We start from the raw sequence: 17,378 nt of genomic DNA on the forward strand, positions 1-17,378 counted from the left end.
GGGAGTTTGAAAAAATATACTCAAACATCATGTACACATTTCTATTTGCGAAACACAAAAACACATTTGACTTTTGGAGTCCAAACTACAAGAAATACAGCATAGCATCTGGGCTGCTAGGGAGCTGCAGAAGCCAGGGCGACTGGCAACCAAGGGAGCACCCCGGAGAGGGCCTAACAGTCCCCCCACAGGCATGCGACTTGCACGCTGAGTTGAGGGGAGCCCAGGTTCAACAGGCTGGGTACACAGGTTACACAGATACTGGTCTTCACTCAACCTGTAAGTCACACACACTGTCAGTGAAGTTAGAGACAGAAAATACTTAAGAAAAATAAACTCTCAGTGATGGGACTGAAGAAGCAGCAACAAATAGAGCAGAGGTACAGGACTAAGCAGGATACAGGTCAAAAGCTCAGAAATAGCTGAGTTGGGGTTGGTTCACCAAAAGCAAATGAAGACAGGGAACAAAGACGACAATGGAAAACCAAGGCTCACTGGGGTGAGAAGCTATCAACTTCTCACTGTGACTTAACAAGAACTTCAAAATCTGTTTCACCACCTAAGGAGAAGAGCATGTCACATGAGTACTCCTGATGAATGGAACAAATAAACAGAGAACATCGCCCAATGGAAGCTTAACCTCTGAGAACACGGGCCCAGAGTAACAATTCTCCAACGGAACAATCCTGCAATTTCATCCAAGGAGGAAAACTAACGAGGCTGTACCAGAGTCAAAGAATATAAACAAAGAATTTCTAGATGTTACATTTGAGAGCCCTTTAATGCAGGGGTTCATAAACAGGGGTACGGGCTCTAGCATGGGGTTGCAGAACTCTCAATTTGCATATAAAATCATGTACACTTTCCTAGGGAGAGCACCCACAGATTTTATCCAATTCTCAAAGAAGTCTGTGACCTAAACAAGGTTAAGAACCACGGCGCTAATATAAATGTGATTTCAAAATACTTACAAGTGATGTGTTGAAATGTCTATGTAAATACACACTTCCAGAGTGTACTAAGGATACCAGTTTCGCAAGATGTTTATTTGTGATAACCCCAAATCGTACTGTTCCTAGGTAATCTGAAACAGAAAATTTTCCTTTATTAAAGAAAAAGCCTATGCCTTAAAACCACCACAAAACCCAATGATCAAGTCTTGATGCACAAATCCCCAGAGCAAAGCTCTTTCCAGTCACCTAAGCCTAGACAAGAAAGGAGGGGCTGGAGAAACCTCCTCCTGAAACAGACCTCACGCCTCCTCCTGATGACCATCCCTCACGGTCACCTGCGATGATGTGACCTCCTCTCCCGTGACCCCGTGCCCGTCTCTCATTTACCCCACCGTAGAGCCCAGGCACATGCTGTTCTCTCTGGACACTCCCATGGCTGGCTCCATGCCATTCAGACCTCAGCTCCAACCCCACCTTCTCCAAGAAGCCTTCCCTGACCATCCCACCTCAGTGCAAATACTCCGAGGATGAAGTCTCTAAGGGCAAACTGGGGCTTCCTCTCCACTCGAGCACTCTCTCTACCATTACTCTATTTTTTTTATAGCATTTATTAATATCTACATAATCTGGTTGATTTATTTTGATTTTCTTTGGTCCAACTTCCTCTTAACTCCTGTGAAATTAGCAACCTTGTTTATTGCTATTACCCCGGCACCTACAGCAGTGCCTAGGCATCTAAGAGATCAATAAACACTGGTTAAATGAATGAATCTAAAATGTACAAAGAACTCACACAAATAAATAAGAGAAAGAAAGCAGTTAAAAATGGGCAAACCACAGAAAAAAATGCAAAAGGCTAATAATTACATGAAAATACACTCAACCTCCCTACTTAGAGGGAGGAAAGCGAATTAAAACAAAGTACCCCTCTCTACCCTCAAACTGCCCCAAATTTGAGACGCAGGAAATACCAAGTGTTGGTGGCCAGTAGAGAAAGGTCACTCTGATATGATGCTGGCGGGACACGGAACGTGGCGGCCACTCGGGAGAGCACGGGGTGTGCTGCTCGCCATGAGATGCGGGCAGAGGCTGCAGCCCCGAGCCCCGCTGCTGATCCGCACCCGGGCGCTCTGAGCCACACACACGGACCGTCACCAGAAGTACTCTGGCAGATGTTCAGAACAATGGAGGGGGGCTATCTGTACGGCACGAACATTTTTCTTGACACGTGAGTGAAAAAGCAAGCTGAAGAAAGGTAAAGTATACCTTTTTATCGGTTAAAAAAAACACACACAAAACCTCACACCTTATAAAACAACATACATTATTTTTTCCCTACAGGAACGTATGTTTAAAAAAAGTATAAAGACTCTGAAAGGATAATAAAAATAGTTTTATGTGGGGGATAGAGATCAGAGGGGACCTTATCCTTATGTGTAAGCTTTCTCTTCTTTCCCTCAAGGAGTAGATGTAGTATTTGTGCGGCTAAAAATTGACTAAAATATCTAGTATTAAAGGCAAGTGGAGGGACGCCGGGGTGGCTCAGATGGTTGAGCATCTGCCTTCGGCTCAGGTCATGATCCCAGGGTCCTGGGATCGAGCTCCACATCGGGCTCTGTGCCCAGCGGGGAGCCTGCTTCTCCCTCTCCCTCTGCCTGCCTGTCTGCCTACTTGTGATCTCTCTCTCTCTCTCTCTCAAATAAATAAATAAAATCTTAAAAAAAAAAAAAGGCGAGTGGATAAGATGGTGTAGGAAAAGGTACCCTCTTTCCTAGCCCCCTTCTGCTTTATTGGATGTTAAATAAAATACCAGTTAACTTTAAATATAACCAAGTTCTATCTAAGTAGCCAAAATGTAAAAATATGAAAGTACTAAAACACACCAAGTTTCCAGCTTCACCCACCCCAGTCCCACTCTGCAGCAGGGGTGTCGCCTTGCTCTTGGACGAGTGGCCAAGAGGGAGAAAGCGGGCGTGGCAATCCCTGAGACCACCTTTCATACAAATCTGACGAGTTTAAAATGGCACAAAACCAAAGAAACAGGAAGGGTAAGTCAGTAACGACAGAGACTGGTTAGGTATGGGGGGCGGGGGGCAAGGATGGGCAAGGATGGGAAAGGGGTCGGGAAACAGGGGTGAGGCAGCCTGACGCTCCTCCTCCGGGGACACCTTTTCCTATCGGGACTCTCAGAGCCCAAGCGATGTTTCACACCCTTCACATACCCACAAACAAAAATCATTAAACCAACCAAGATGTGGGGGTGCCCAATGTGGAACACAAGCACTAACAAATAAACTTAACTATCACACCACGGTGGAAGGGTGGAGGGGTAGGGAGAAAGAACGAGTAACTGGAACAGTATCTTAGACTGAGTACCGTAGAACTAAGGACAATGAGAGCCAGGCTTCTCGGGGTGGGTGGAGAAAGTTACACATTAATAAAGAAAGCTACACTCTGGTGTTAGATTGGAATCAGAGGGAATTAGTATAAACTTAGGGCTTTTCTCACACACACACAACAGAGAACTACAGACGTAGGCATACGCGCGGGTGTAAATATATACATGTCCTTGCTCTGCCCGCTGAAAGGGCCTACAAGTCATGACACCCGATACCAAAGAGCATACGCAGCACCCCAGTCTTGGTTTCTAATTGCCTTTCTTCCATAAAAGAAACCAGGGCTCCCTGGAGAAGAGGCTGATTCCAGAGCTGGGGCAAGGGAAGCACAGAAGGAGATGGAAACAGCTTGTGTCACAATAAAGGACAGAGCATGTTCAAAGGACACAGGAGCCGACCCAAGACACTCCTAAAGGCGAGAGCTGGAGCTCTTTGAGCAACAAGATGAACAATGACCAGTGTTCCTGAAAAGGGTCAAGTTCACACAAGACATGGGAAGACTAAGGAGTTGTCATCAGTTGGAAGAGACTAAGGAGAAAAAAGAACTAAATGTGATGTGGGATCCCATATTGGGTCCTAGAACAGAAAAGAAACATTTCATGAAGACACTGGCAAAATTTAAATAAGGCCTGTGGTTCAGTTAATGATACTGTACCAATGGTAATTTCTTAGTTTTGACCAAAGCACCGTCACAAATGGTTGGTTATATAACATCTTAACATTGGGGGAAGCGAGGTGAAGGAAGAAAACAGAGGAACTCCCAGTCCTATTTCTGCAACTTTTCTACAAGTATAAAATTAGCTCAAAATCTGGATTTTAAAAAATGGCATAACATTTAAGTTCAGATGCCAAAGCTGTCAGAAGAAAAAGCAGGACGTAAGAGAGGGTTAGAAGGCACCACTCTCCAGAAGAAGGCTGAATCTTGGTGGACAGCCACGGCTAAAAAGAGAAAAGAGAAGGAAAAGCAGCCACTGAGGAAATACACTTGATAGCCAGCCAGTGTCACCAACATGACTTATCGGAGCAGAGGAATAAAAAGTGACAGGCTGGGCGCCTGGGTGGCTCAGATGGTTAAGTGTCTGCCTTCAGCTCAGGTCATGATCCCAGGGTCCTGGGATCGAGTCCCACATCAGGCTCCCTGCTCAGCGGGGAACCTGCTTCTCCCTCTGCCTCTCTCTTCTGTCTCTTATGAATAAATAAATAAAATGTTTAAAAAAAAAAAATAAAGTGACAGGCTGATCCAAAAGTTGAAAGGGCCTGTTCAAAAAACCTGTTTAACTGCATTAAGAAGGGACAGCCTGCCTGCACACAGCAGATTCAAACATGCCCAAACATATCACAATTTTAAAACTTTACTTTTCACATACAGAGATATCTATGAAATTCACACATCTATTTTAAGTTCCTGCATATAGCGGAAACCTTGCTAGAAGAGGCCACTTAAATTTGCACTGTCATGTGTACAAGGAGTACTTGAATTAGCAGAAGAAGTTTATAGTGTTAAGAAAGACACACAAAAAAATAACGCTTCTCACCTCCACATCCAGAACATTCTCTGTTAAGCAAGGGCTCCAAGGCTTTCTACAGTAGGAGTCTCTGTCATTTCTAAAATGAGTAATTTTGTCCTAAAGGTGGTGAAGCTTCAATATTTTAATTAAGGACTCTGAATTCGTTGAATTAAAAATAAATTTGGGGGGCGCCTGGGTCTCTCAGTCATTGAGCGTCTGCCTTCGGCTCAGGTCATGATCCCAGGGTCCTGGGATCGAGTCCCGCATCGGGCTCCCTGCTCCGCGGGGAGCCTGCTTCTCCCTCTCCCACTCCCCTTGCTTGTGTTCCCTCTCTCTCTCTGTCAAATAAATAAATAAAAATCTTTAAAAAAATAAAAAATAAAAATAAATTTGAAATAACGCTTTCCCCTCCCCCACCAAAATAAGGTCCAACAATGACATACATCCTGTTCAATTAATTTTTTTAAAAATCTCAATAAACTCTTCTTAGCCAGGTAACTGGCCAGTTTCAAGTCTCTATTAATCATTTAGTGAAAGGCGTCACAAAGACCACTTGCAAGATGTACCAAGACCAGGAAAGAACGTCGGGGTAAAACCAGTAGTTAAAACCAGTTTCTGTAGCTGGTCAGTCAGGCAGCTAAGGAGGTCGAGTTGACCACAGCATGAAGACTGGCTTATTGGCCGCTTGCTACAAAAGGTGCTGAGTCCCTGGCTCTGGGTCCCTCAGCTACAAGGCAGCCCACCACAAACACAGCCACCATCTAGGCCTACGGCACCACATCACTGTTTGTGTGCTCTGAATAATAAATGACCTTGATTTGATCCATTAATCTTGTCTACTTTCAGGGGCGCCTGGGTGGCTCAGATGGCTAAGCGTCTGCCTTCGGCTCAGGTCATGATCCCAGAGTCCTGGGATCGAGCCCCACATCAGGCTACTGGTTCAGCGGGGAGTCGGCTTCTCCCTCTCCCTCTGCCTCTTCCCCTGCTCACGCTCTCTATCTGTATGTCTTAAATTAATAAATAAAATCTTAAAAAAAAAATCTTGTCTACTTTCAGTACTTATACAGGTTTACCCCTTGCTATCTTTGAGGTTGGGGTTGTTCTCTGCCACTAACGGAAAGCTCCACCCCTGCTTCCCACACTCCCCTTAGGTATATAGCTTCTGTTGACCTTCCCGTGCCTTCCAAACACCACTGTCACCATTTACCTCATGGCAACCACCAAAGACACATCCAGGATGGAAGAATCTGAAATTCCATCTGGCTTCTACTCAGATGCATCTGGCTCATCGCGATCTTTCTGGTTTACATCAAGACTTTTGTTTTGGGGCTTTTGCATAACATTTTAATATCAGACTATTTTATTTTGCTTAAAACCACTTGCCTTAAATTCAATTTTTAATATGAAAACTTCAGTTTAGTATTGGGGTAAAGCACATATACTGAGGGAAAATCTACTACCTCAAGGAGGCAAAATGTTAAAATTCTCAAACAGTCCAGAAAGAGTAACAAATAGTTTCCTTTATTAAGAAAGAGAACAGATTTTCAACGGTTTTAAAATTACTAATAGGGGTACCTGGGTGGCTGAGACGGTTGAGTGTCTAACTTTTGATTTCGGTTCAGGTCATGAGATCGAGCCCCGAGCAGGCTCTGCACTCAGCATGGAATCTGCTTAAGAGTCTCTCTCCCTGGGGCGCCGGGGCGGCTCAGTTGGTTGGGCATCAGCCTTCGGCTCAGGTCATGATTCCAGAGTCCTGGGATTGAGCCCCACTTCGGGCTCCCTGCTCATCGGGGAGCCTGATTCTCCCTCTCCACCCCCACCCCCTGCTCGTGCTCTCTCTCGCTATCTCTGTCTCAAATAAATAAAACCTTTTAAAAAAAAAAATCTCCCTCCCTTTCCCCCTCCCCCTCCCCCACTCGCACACTTGTGCACACGCTCTCTTGAGCTCTCTCAAAAAAATAGTAATAATAATAATAATAATAAATTTGCCTGAAGCAAAGTTACACAACTCACACTCACCAACTAACAGATAACCAGGGACACGAATCTGAAATATTAACTCAGGGATGTGCTCGCAGGAGACTCAGTAGCTCAAGAAAAAATTGCTTTACCCTTGGACACTTGGATAATGAGGCCTATGTCCAGAATTGCACGGTCCTATACATTAGCCACTAGCAACATATGGCTAATGTGCACTTTAAATGCGAGTGAGGGGCACCTGGGTGGCTCAGTCGTTAAGCGTCTGCCCTCAGCTCAGGTCATGATCCCAGGGTCCTGGGATCGAGCCCTGCATCAGGCTCCCTGCTCGGCAGGCGAGTCTGCTTCTCCCTCTACCCCTCCCCCTACTTGTTCCCCCCCAATAAATAAATAAATAAAATCTTAAAATAAATAAATGTGAGTGAAGGACTAGATTTTTAACTTTATTTCATTTTAAATGATTTAATTTTTTTTTTAAGATTTTATTTATTTGATAGACACAGCGAGAGAGGGAACACAAACGGGGGAGTGGGAGAGGGAGAAGCAGGCCTCCCGCTGAGCAGGGAGCCCAATGCGGGGCTCGATTCCAGGACCCTGGGATCATGACCTGAGCCAAAGGCAGACGCTTAACGACTGAGCCACCCAGGTGCCCCTTAACTAATTTAATTTTAAATCAAATTGACCGACTCAACTCAGTCATTAGAAAACTTTTAAGTATGTTTAAAACAACTTGAGTATGTAAATCATTTTCCCACCGTAATCTTTATGTAATCTAAATACAGATTAAGTACTTCCAATGAAATTTCAGCATCTGAATTAAAATGTGCTGTTAAATGTAAAAGTATAAATAACTAGTGTAAAAGTATAAAAGACTAGGTTCAAAAATATGTATATATATAATATCTCAACAGCTTTTATATTGATTGTATGTTAAAATGGTAATAATTTGGATACAGTGGGTTAAATGTATTATTTTATATACATAAGTTATTTTTACCAACTTCTTCTTAACTTTTAATGTAGCCAACCAGAAAATTTTAAAATACCTATGTGGTTCATGTTATATTTCTATTGGACTATGCCAGGGTGGTAATTGTGAAAAAGCAAGATTCATGTAAACTCGGGAAGAAACTTAGGCTGATATGATAAACCCAATAGCAAGTCTTAATAATGGTCAATGATCTGGGAAGGACACCTAAGAGAATATTTCTTACATTTTTTTTCCCACAAGAACCCCTCCAACAGCAGAGAATTATTAATTTTATTTTTAAAAGTGTGACCTTATCTCTCCTTCAGAAAGGAAAAGGTGGATCTCTAGACCTTGTATAAACTGCTGAGCATCTGAAATTAATTCTCTCTCAGAGGCCTAGAGCTAACAGCACTTGGTGCACTGCAAAGTAAGGCACCCAAGGATATACTCAAAGAATGAAGAGAAATGCTGGAGCTGAGCAGTGAGGAAATTTTTATACCAGGACTGGCCATGTGCTATCCAGCAGACATCTGTGTGAGCTAATCTCTTAGGGATTGTGGAATAAAATGGAGTATCAGGTCATGTAAAATACTCATGAGGAGAACGGCTAATAAATAAAGCATGATACTTCAAAACTAAATACCACTGGATTAAGTCCTGTGGCTTTTCACCAGCATGGCTAAGAAGTCACTGACTCCCTGGGAAAATTTCTTTCCCTTCTTTACTCTGGGAAGTAGTGACATTTCCAAAAAGCAAACCTGCATCATGGTACCTTCCACCCTGGAAACAAGCCTCACTTTACTCTATACTCTGCCATTTTTATGAACTGCTTTCCCACTCTTCTTTCCAAGGTTTTAGACAAGGCAGGAAAAGGGAAACAACAGGAATACATAAAAAGGGTAACAACCCGCCCCCGTGTTACTTAGCATTTATATAGTGATTTATAATTATTCAGTGGATGACTTCCCACATTTCCAATAATAAATACATCCATCCAAATGAAAAAAAACCTTCAAAGAAATGTAATAGACTACAGAAATGTTTGCATCCAACATACGAACTATAACAATTACTTGCATTTTGTCACTAGAAATTTGACTCTGAGCCTTGTGTATTTTCAAAATTCTTAATATAAAGCACAAAACAATTATCCAGAAAATTCTCTGGCATTTGGGCACCACAGAGACATGCACATTCTGGTGCCTGCCACAATATGGCTAAATGCTAAGTAAACACAGAACTCCTTCACTGGGACTTTTAATTTCTTGTGAGTTAGGGAGGAGAGAAATGCAGTTCCAAATATGTTGTTTTAGGGGAACACAAACTGCAGAGCTAAATATGCACTGTCACATATACTAATGACAGTAAACACCCTCACACCATCCGTATTTCACCAAAGCACAATATTAAAATGATCAAGTACTTCTCTCACACGTATTTCTTTTTTTTTTTTTTTTTAAGATTTTATTTATTTATTTGACGGAGAGAGAGAGAGCGAGAGCAGGAACACAAGGAGGGGGAGTGGGAGAGGGAGACGCAGGCTTCCCGCAGAGCAGGGAGCCCGATGTGGGGCTCGATCCCAGGACCCTGGGATCATGACCTGAGCCAAAGGCAGCTGCTTAACCGACTGAGCCACCCCAGGCGCCCCTCTCACACGTATTTCAATTAAATTCCTTTTTGTTTTAACACCTTCAGGGAAGGAAAGACTTCACAAAAGAAACCCATCCGCTTACAAATCCCTCCTCCATCCCCATTTAAGGCTGTTCTTACTAGGGTCTAGCACAAGGGTCACACGTTCTTTTTTTATTTTTTTCTTGCAAACAACCCTTTACAAATATGAAAGCAATTCTTACCTCCCAGGCCTACAAAAACAGGCCAAGGGCCAGTGCATTCTCAAGCTGAAGTGTCTTTTAGAGGCGATCAGGGCACAGCTCCCTCATCTTCCAGACAGGGAACATGAAGACCAGTTGGAAGGGGTCATGGGTCACACAGGACACCGGCTACTAAAATGACTTATTAAGAGACTCAGTCCGGGCCTATGGGAACTTCTTGTTAGGAAGATACTAATAAAGTTCAGGGGAAAATTAGAAAATAATACTAGTTGCTAAGTGGGTGCACAGCCAACTCGTGAGCTCCAGGAAAGGACCGGTGGTATGGAAATCTCCATTTGATGCCCGTAATGTACTAGACATTATGCTAGCGAGGCAGAATTTATAAATACCCCAAGGACTTCAGCTAGGCCTTGAAAAATTAGGGAGGTGGATATTAACTAGGGAAAGGTATTCTAGTTAAAGCAGTATCATGGGCAAAGGCCAGGAGGCAGGAATCACCATCCTGTGCCCCCTGCCTCATCCCAGGAGTGTACAACAGTAAATGGGAGTAACATGGTCCTGGGTTCCTATCCCAGCTCATTTACTGGTATGCGACTGTATTCATTTGCTACCTCTACTCTCACAAATTACCACAAATTTAGTAGATTAAAAAGACTATTTACCTCACAGTTCTGGAGGTCAGAAGTCCAAAACGGGCCTCAAGGGCTATAATCAAGGTGTCAGTAGGGCATGATCCCTCTGGCTCTTGGGGAGAATCCATCTCCTTCCGGTCACCAGCCTCCACAGGCTGCCTGCACTCCTTGGCTTGTGGCCCCTCCCACCTTCAAAGACAGCAAGGGCTGGACAAGTCCTTCTCAAATTGCATCACTTTGACACTGTTCTTTGCCTCTCAATTCCAATTTTAAGGATCCTCCTGATGACACTGGGCCCACTCAGATAATCCAGGATAATCTCCTGTTCTCAAGGTCAGCTGATTAGCAACCCAATTCCACATGCAACCTCAATTCTCCCTTGCCATGCGACGCACCATGTTCATAGGTTCTGGTGATTAGAACAGGGGCATCTCTGGGGAGCCACCATTCTGCCCGCCACAGTGACCTCGGGTCAGTTAACAGTCTCCTCAGAGCCTGTTTCCTCACCAGAGACAGTCACAATGACATATTCACAGTTTCTACTTCAAAGAGTGAAGATTGCATCATCCAGATAAAGGGCTTGACTAACGGAAGGGCTCAGCCTAGTAAGAGCTTACCATACCCACCTTTACATAAAAAGTGGTCAAGTAGAGACCAGAACTGGGTTTGTCTGCACTGAGTTGTTTCACTGTAAGCTTGTGACTTTATTATAGAAGGTGATCCCTGAGAGTTTTTTAAGATTTAAATATTTTTGGTTCTTTGTCTGGAATCTTATCTTAGCTTCAAAAACATCAAAGAAGCAAACCAAAAACCTTGAAGAAATAGGATACACACACACTCCCTAAAAAGGACAATCTTCCAAAAGTAGAAAAGATCACAAAACAGAAAGTGAAGATGGTCCTATTTTTAAAATACATAGGTTCAAGGAATCTAAATATCTATAAATGACTAAATTTGGTTTGGAGCTTCCTGCATACCTTTTGCTTTCCAGAGCCCCTCTCTATCTTCCTTCTAGTTCCTTACACACTTACCTGAAGGCTGACACCTCATTCTCCCGGAAAACCTCCCCACCCCAGCACCACTTCCTCTGAACTATCCGTGATCTGATGTGGATGTCCCGCCTCCACACTCCAACAACCTGTCACAAACCTGTCCCCAGTCTCACATTGTAGGCAAGCCTGCCTGTCTGCCTCACTCTCTGGTGGTACTGTATGTTGGGGAACTAGTTTTTTTTTTCATCTTTCTAGTTGGAGCACATAGTAGATCCTCAAATATTTGTTGAATTAAAAAGTCATGTTTCTGAATATAACTTATGCGGGGAGGTCTGGCCTTAATTCTTACCTAGCGGTATTTACAAGGCTTAAGAGATAAGCCACAAGGGGAAGAAAAGCATCTCCTGTGAAACATGAGGAGGACATCCTTGCTAAAATGATAGCAACATCACAAAAAAAAGTCAGTTTTAGGCACAGGAACAAAAAGTATGGAATTTCTAACTCACGCTAATGTGTATTAATCAGTACCCAGAGGGCCTTAGAACTCAAGGAGACAGGAAAAGATTTCCCTCTACAAGTACAGTGACAATGAATGAGATTATCTAAGAATACCAAGCAATCCTAGAACCTATTTCATTCACAGAGAACTGTTAAGCCCAATGCCTGATCCAAACTCTCAAGAGTTAGATCCAGGAACCCAAGGAAAAAAAAAAAGCAATCTCAGAATCAACCTTGCCTAAGAAATCAGTCCCTTGTTTTCTCAATACCTTTAAGAATGTGTGTCACTTACAGAATAAGAAAATCCTCCTCTCTGGACTTCCGGATATTACATAAAATTTCACAATCTAACAGAAAAGTGCTCCCAAAAAAGCTTTATTCATGAACAAGGATATGGAGGAGAGCGCTTTGTATGCATCCTGACTCAATTCTACCAGCAAAGCACAGCTCCACTGGACGCCACCTGGTGGAGTAGAGAGACCCTACACTGGAATTAGCAGTTCGTCCTCTACTAAATTCCTCTTTAAAAAATTCATTACAACAGTAGTTCCCAAAGGGTGTTCCTTAGAAAACTAAGGCCACAAGGTTCCCCAGTCAACTAAGTTTAGGAATTCCTAACGGTGGCAGAATAAAGTAGAAACGACATCCTTAGTTAATGGATTAGTGTATTTCAAGGTAACATTTAAGTACCATGTGAATTTCAGTTCAGTTCCTTAGGATTCCAGTGTCAGGGGACAGAGAAAAGACAGTGGAAAGACAGAGAAAGAAGAATGCTTCAGGAAGGGGCCAACGCAGTCCTGTCGTGAGCGATGCCTACACCCTGGTCTAAGGAACCCAAAAGGCCAGGCACGAGGAGAAGTGGTGGTGGTGGGAAGGGATCCAAAGTGACTTAGTATCTCACTGCTTCAATCACTCTCACTTGAGCAATTTCAAGGTCAAGTGCCCTTTATTATAGTCATTCATTCAACCTTTTAACTACAACACTGAAATCGAGAAAAAGAACCACAGATTAAACTACATGAAAACACAGAACTGCTGGGTGCCTGGGTGGCTCAGTTGGTTAAGCAACTGCCTTCGGCTCAGGTCATGATCCTGGTGTCCCGGGATCGAGTCCCGCATCGGACTCCCTGCTCAGTGGGGAGTCTGCTTCTCCCTCTGACCCTACCCCCTCTTGTGCACTCTCTCTCACTCTCTCTCTCTAATAAATAGATAAAATCTAAAAAAAAAAAAAAAAGAAAGAAAGAAAGAAAGAAAATACAGAACTGCTATATAAAAAACGGTGACAGTAACACAGCCAGGAAAATAACGGACAGAAATATGACAAAGCAGCACCGCCCCCACCACCTAACAGGCAGGCCTCCATCAACAGAGAGATCAGCACCAAGACTGCAATCAAGGGGTGAAGGACCCAGATAACTGAGATGAAAGGAAACAGTTAAAACAACAAAAAGAGAAAGCAATCACTATTAAGTGCTCAGGCGGAAAGCCAATTTTCCCTAATTCCCTTACAATAATGTGTAAAAGTATCAAATGTTACAGAAACGGTCTTAAGGGAGGGAGCAAAGTACCACGGAAGCAGATCTTACAACTAAACTCACGCAGGGGCGCCTGGGTGGCTCAGTTGGTTAAGCGACTGCCTTCGGCTCAGGTCATGATCCTGGAGTCCCTGGATCGAGTCCCGCATCGGGCTCCCTGCTCGGCAGGGAGCCTGCTTCTGCCTCTGACCCTCCCCCCTCTCATGTGCTCTCTCTCTCCCATTCTCTCCGTCTCAAATAAATAAATAAAATCTTTAAAAAAAAAAAACAACTAAACTCACGCATTCTTGAGGTAGGCATGTACTCTCTCATAGCACACCCTCCACACCTAGACACGGTACGTTCTCAAAATACTTGTCCACTCATGCCAGCCAGCTACCTTAAGACAAATGTTAGAGAGCGTCCTGGCTATTTCTAAGACAATTAAAAAAAATAAAGGCAATGGAAAGATACGTGCATTCTGTAAACACTTGTGGCATGTTAAACCAGGACATCTGCTTTCTACCACAACAGACTAAACACTTCTTTAGTTAAGCTCTCCATAACCAATTGTTAAGTGAGGCAAATGTGCCTTAGGCCTCAATTTGTTGTACACAATCTAAATACAACCTTGACCTATAATTTACATTTCAAACTATAACATTAAAAAAAAAGTGTGCACACATTTCTCTTACTGAACAGCTACTATTAATAAGTAAAATACTGTCTGACTTCTGGGTATGAGAAAGAAAAGTGGAGGAAAAAACCAGATGCCCAAAGCAAGGTTTTAGTGCACATATTATGGGAAGTCATCATTCCAAACTTGTCTTTTTCTTCTAAAAATGGTTCATTAAACTTAAGTGAGAGCTTACCCACAAAAACGAAGTGAAAAATGATGAATTAGAATGAATCTCCGCTCTTGCAAAGTTCATATGCAAAAGGATTTTACCAGACCCCACTAGAGTCACAAGCTAGGGAAGAAATGTAGCCAAGGTAATCAGAGACTAGATTTATTCTGAGAAGAAACTGCCTGTGATCATTTGTCAATATTAGGGATTCGACCAAAGAGGTTTACTTTGTTCCTTCAAATAGTTTTTACCCATTTATCACCTTCCTTTGCTTAAAAAAAGAAAAGAAAAAAAGGGGGCTAAAAGATTACTGTATCTTGTACTTGGAAAGGTTCTTCCAAAAAAGAAGTAATATTTTGAAAACCTCTGAATGAAAAAGTAATTTAAGATGAATCATTAGCACACAACATAAGCTAACCAGATAATAAAACATCCTTCCACCATCTCGAAATGTCCTCTTCAACTTAAGAACTTGAATGCTACCATCATGTCGATGAGGAAGTGATTGCAGACTGGCCTTTCACGTACAGTTTTCGCTTGAGATCTCTGAGGGGGCTTTCATTTTTTTTTCTTTTTTTAGATTTTATTTATTCATTTGAGACAGAGAGATAGAGAGAGAGAGAGCATGAGCAGGGAGGGGAAGCAGAGGGAGAAGCAGACTCCACACTGAGCTGGGAGTCCAACACGGGGCTCAATGCCAGGACCTAGAGATCACGACCAGAGCTAAAGGCAGATGCTTAACCATCTGAGCCACTTGGCGCCCCAGGGCTTTCATTTTCTTTCTTTTTTTTTCTTTTTTTTTTAAAGATTTTATTTATTTGACAGAGAGAGACACAGCAAGAGAGGGAACACAAGCAGGGGGAGTGGGAGAGGGAGAAGCAGGCCTCCCGCAGAGCAGGGAGCCCGATGCGGGACTCGATCCAGGGACTCCAGGATCATGACCTGAGCTGAAGGCAGTCGCTCAACCAACTGAGCCACCCAGGCGCCCTGTTTTTTGTTTTTTTAAAGATTTTATTTATTTATTTGACAGAGAGAGAGCACAAGTAGGCAGAGTGGTAGACGGAGAAGGAGAAGCAGACTCCCCGCTGAGCAGGGAGCCCGATGCGGGGCTCGATCCCAGGACTCTGGGATCATGACCTGAGCCGAAGGCAGACGCTTAACGACTGAGCCACCCAGGCGCCCCGGGGCTTTCATTTTCTAAAAACATTTTTGAGTACCGGCTTCTCAAGCTTTTTTATGTTGGCAGTATGCTGCTTTCAAAATTTTAACTCACACTAAGTCTTCTTAGTCACCTGAATCTGGGCAGCTCAGTCTTTCAAGTGGACAGACACATACTTATGTGACAGCCTGATTTCCTCTCTTAACGTCCCTAGTGAAAAACACGAATGCAGTAGTTCTCTATGCATACAACCCTAAGACAGTGTCTATCTTAAAATGGCCAGTCATATGACTGTTTGATGTATTACTAGTATACTATTCTAATCCTCCTCCCCTCAAAATATGGAAGCAATCTAATACCCAGTAACAGAAGGACAGTTACATATTTTTGGTTGATCTACTGGGGGAAAGATGACACAGCCATCACTCTGATCGCTCACTTGGCAAACAGTGACTGAACCCCTGCTATGTGCCAGATGCTGGAGGAAAAGCACTTCCTGAAGACACGGGCCCCACCCTCAGAAATTGCACAGTCTGAGGAAGAAGACAGACATTAAACAAATCTCATAACTTCATACATAAATATAAACTATGTTAAGTGCTACAAATGAGAAGCAATAGGATACCCAACTGAGATCGGGGGAAACTGTAGAAGTGGTATTTGACTGGACCCTGAAGGATGAATTGGGGTCTGACAAGTGGAGACCTGGGCCCTAGAGGCTGGGGAGAATGGACCCTAATGTGAGGAAGAAGGGGCAAGAGTGGGTACCAGCTGAGGGTCCACTGGCCTAGTCCAGGGGTGGGGGAATGGGCCTGGACCAGCACGGTAACAGAAGACAGACAAGTGAGCAGATGAAAGTGTATCAGAGAAGACAGACAAGTGAGCAGATGAAAGTGTATCCAACAGAAAACTGACAGGAGGTCATGACTGTTACAGAGAAGAACATGGAACAACATGAAAAGATGGGCAGGACACAATGTTTCATTTAAAAAGTAGGGACCTCAAATAATGTATGATTCAGCTGAGTATAAACAAATAAAACAAAATTATACATATACATACATATATATATATATATATATGCATACTTATGCTGTAATGTGATATGACTTTTATACTTGTAAAAATACTCCCCAAAGGAAATGTATTCCCAAATTATGGTATATCCAACTGGTAATATAACCACTAAAATTCTGACCAAAACTTGTAACTATACACTCAGAAAGGTTATGGTATAAATTTTCAACTGCAAAATATATAATTGCAGACACAGTATGATCAAACCACAGTTTAAAAAGCTACAAATCTTAGAGACTAGACTGTATTTGAAATAGCATAGTATTTTGTTTGCCAACAGAACACAAAACAGTGTATTTTATATAAATACAGAGAAAAGGAATTGGGAAATTTAAATATAGAATCATAAGGGTAACATATGTAAAAGAAGATCTAAATATACACACATTTGTTGCAAGTACCAATGTCTGGATAGGAATTATTTTTACCTTTCTTTAGTGAGTGCAGTGCTGAAGTGAAGAAGGTCAGATAACCAGGAGGCTGGGGCGAGCCACTGAACTCAAAGTAGCCGAGGACTCCAGGCTGCAGGAACAAGAGCAGAATGAGGTGACTGAGGGACCAGAGGCCACTGCGTCACAGGAATATTTTATATCTGGACATGCCATCATTATTTGGCAACTGCAATTTGTTGTGTTTCATTTTTTAAGAAGGCTAACCACATGAACAAAGTTGCGAACAGTACTGAGCTTTCCCTCCATCTACACAACCAACAGGGTAAGGGATGGAGACGCAGAGCGTTCACAGGGGCATTCAGAGCTGAAACTTCCTTCCCTCTCCCTAAGTGGATCGATCTCTCCACCCTCTGCTTACAGTTCTTAGGCAGACGCTTAACGATCTGAGCCACCCAGGCGCCCTGCTTAGAGTTCTTCTAGATCCCTGGCTAGAAACCTCACCATCAAGACGAGTAACTCATGCCTTTTGTTTAGTGCCTCTAGGCAAACTAAATCAATGATTTCTTTATAACCTTTCTCAGATTTCTTCCTCAATCGCTTCCTCTCATTTACTCTAAACATGCCTTCACA

At 43.0% G+C, this 17,378-nt stretch overlaps 1 protein-coding gene across 6 annotated transcripts in view; it reads right to left on the minus strand.

Moving 5' to 3' along the window:
• TXNDC11 (thioredoxin domain containing 11) overlaps nt 1–17,378 on the minus strand; it is a 58,914-nt gene that overhangs the window by 18,382 nt on the left and 23,154 nt on the right. For all 6 annotated transcript variants that reach the window (XM_045874986.3, XM_045874983.3, XM_045874982.3 and 3 more), the window contains 2 exons: nt 16,785–16,878; nt 972–1,084 (listed from right to left, as the gene is read on the minus strand). In XM_045874986.3, the coding sequence (XP_045730942.1) occupies nt 972–1,084; nt 16,785–16,878 (207 nt within the window). The remainder of the gene's footprint in view (nt 1–971; nt 1,085–16,784; nt 16,879–17,378) is intronic.

This window comes from Mirounga angustirostris, unplaced genomic scaffold, assembly GCF_029215605.1.
Source record: "Mirounga angustirostris isolate CCGP_5_RB_7025 unplaced genomic scaffold, mMirAng1.0.hap1 SCAF_5, whole genome shotgun sequence".
NCBI classification, from domain to species: Eukaryota; Metazoa; Chordata; class Mammalia; order Carnivora; family Phocidae; genus Mirounga; species Mirounga angustirostris.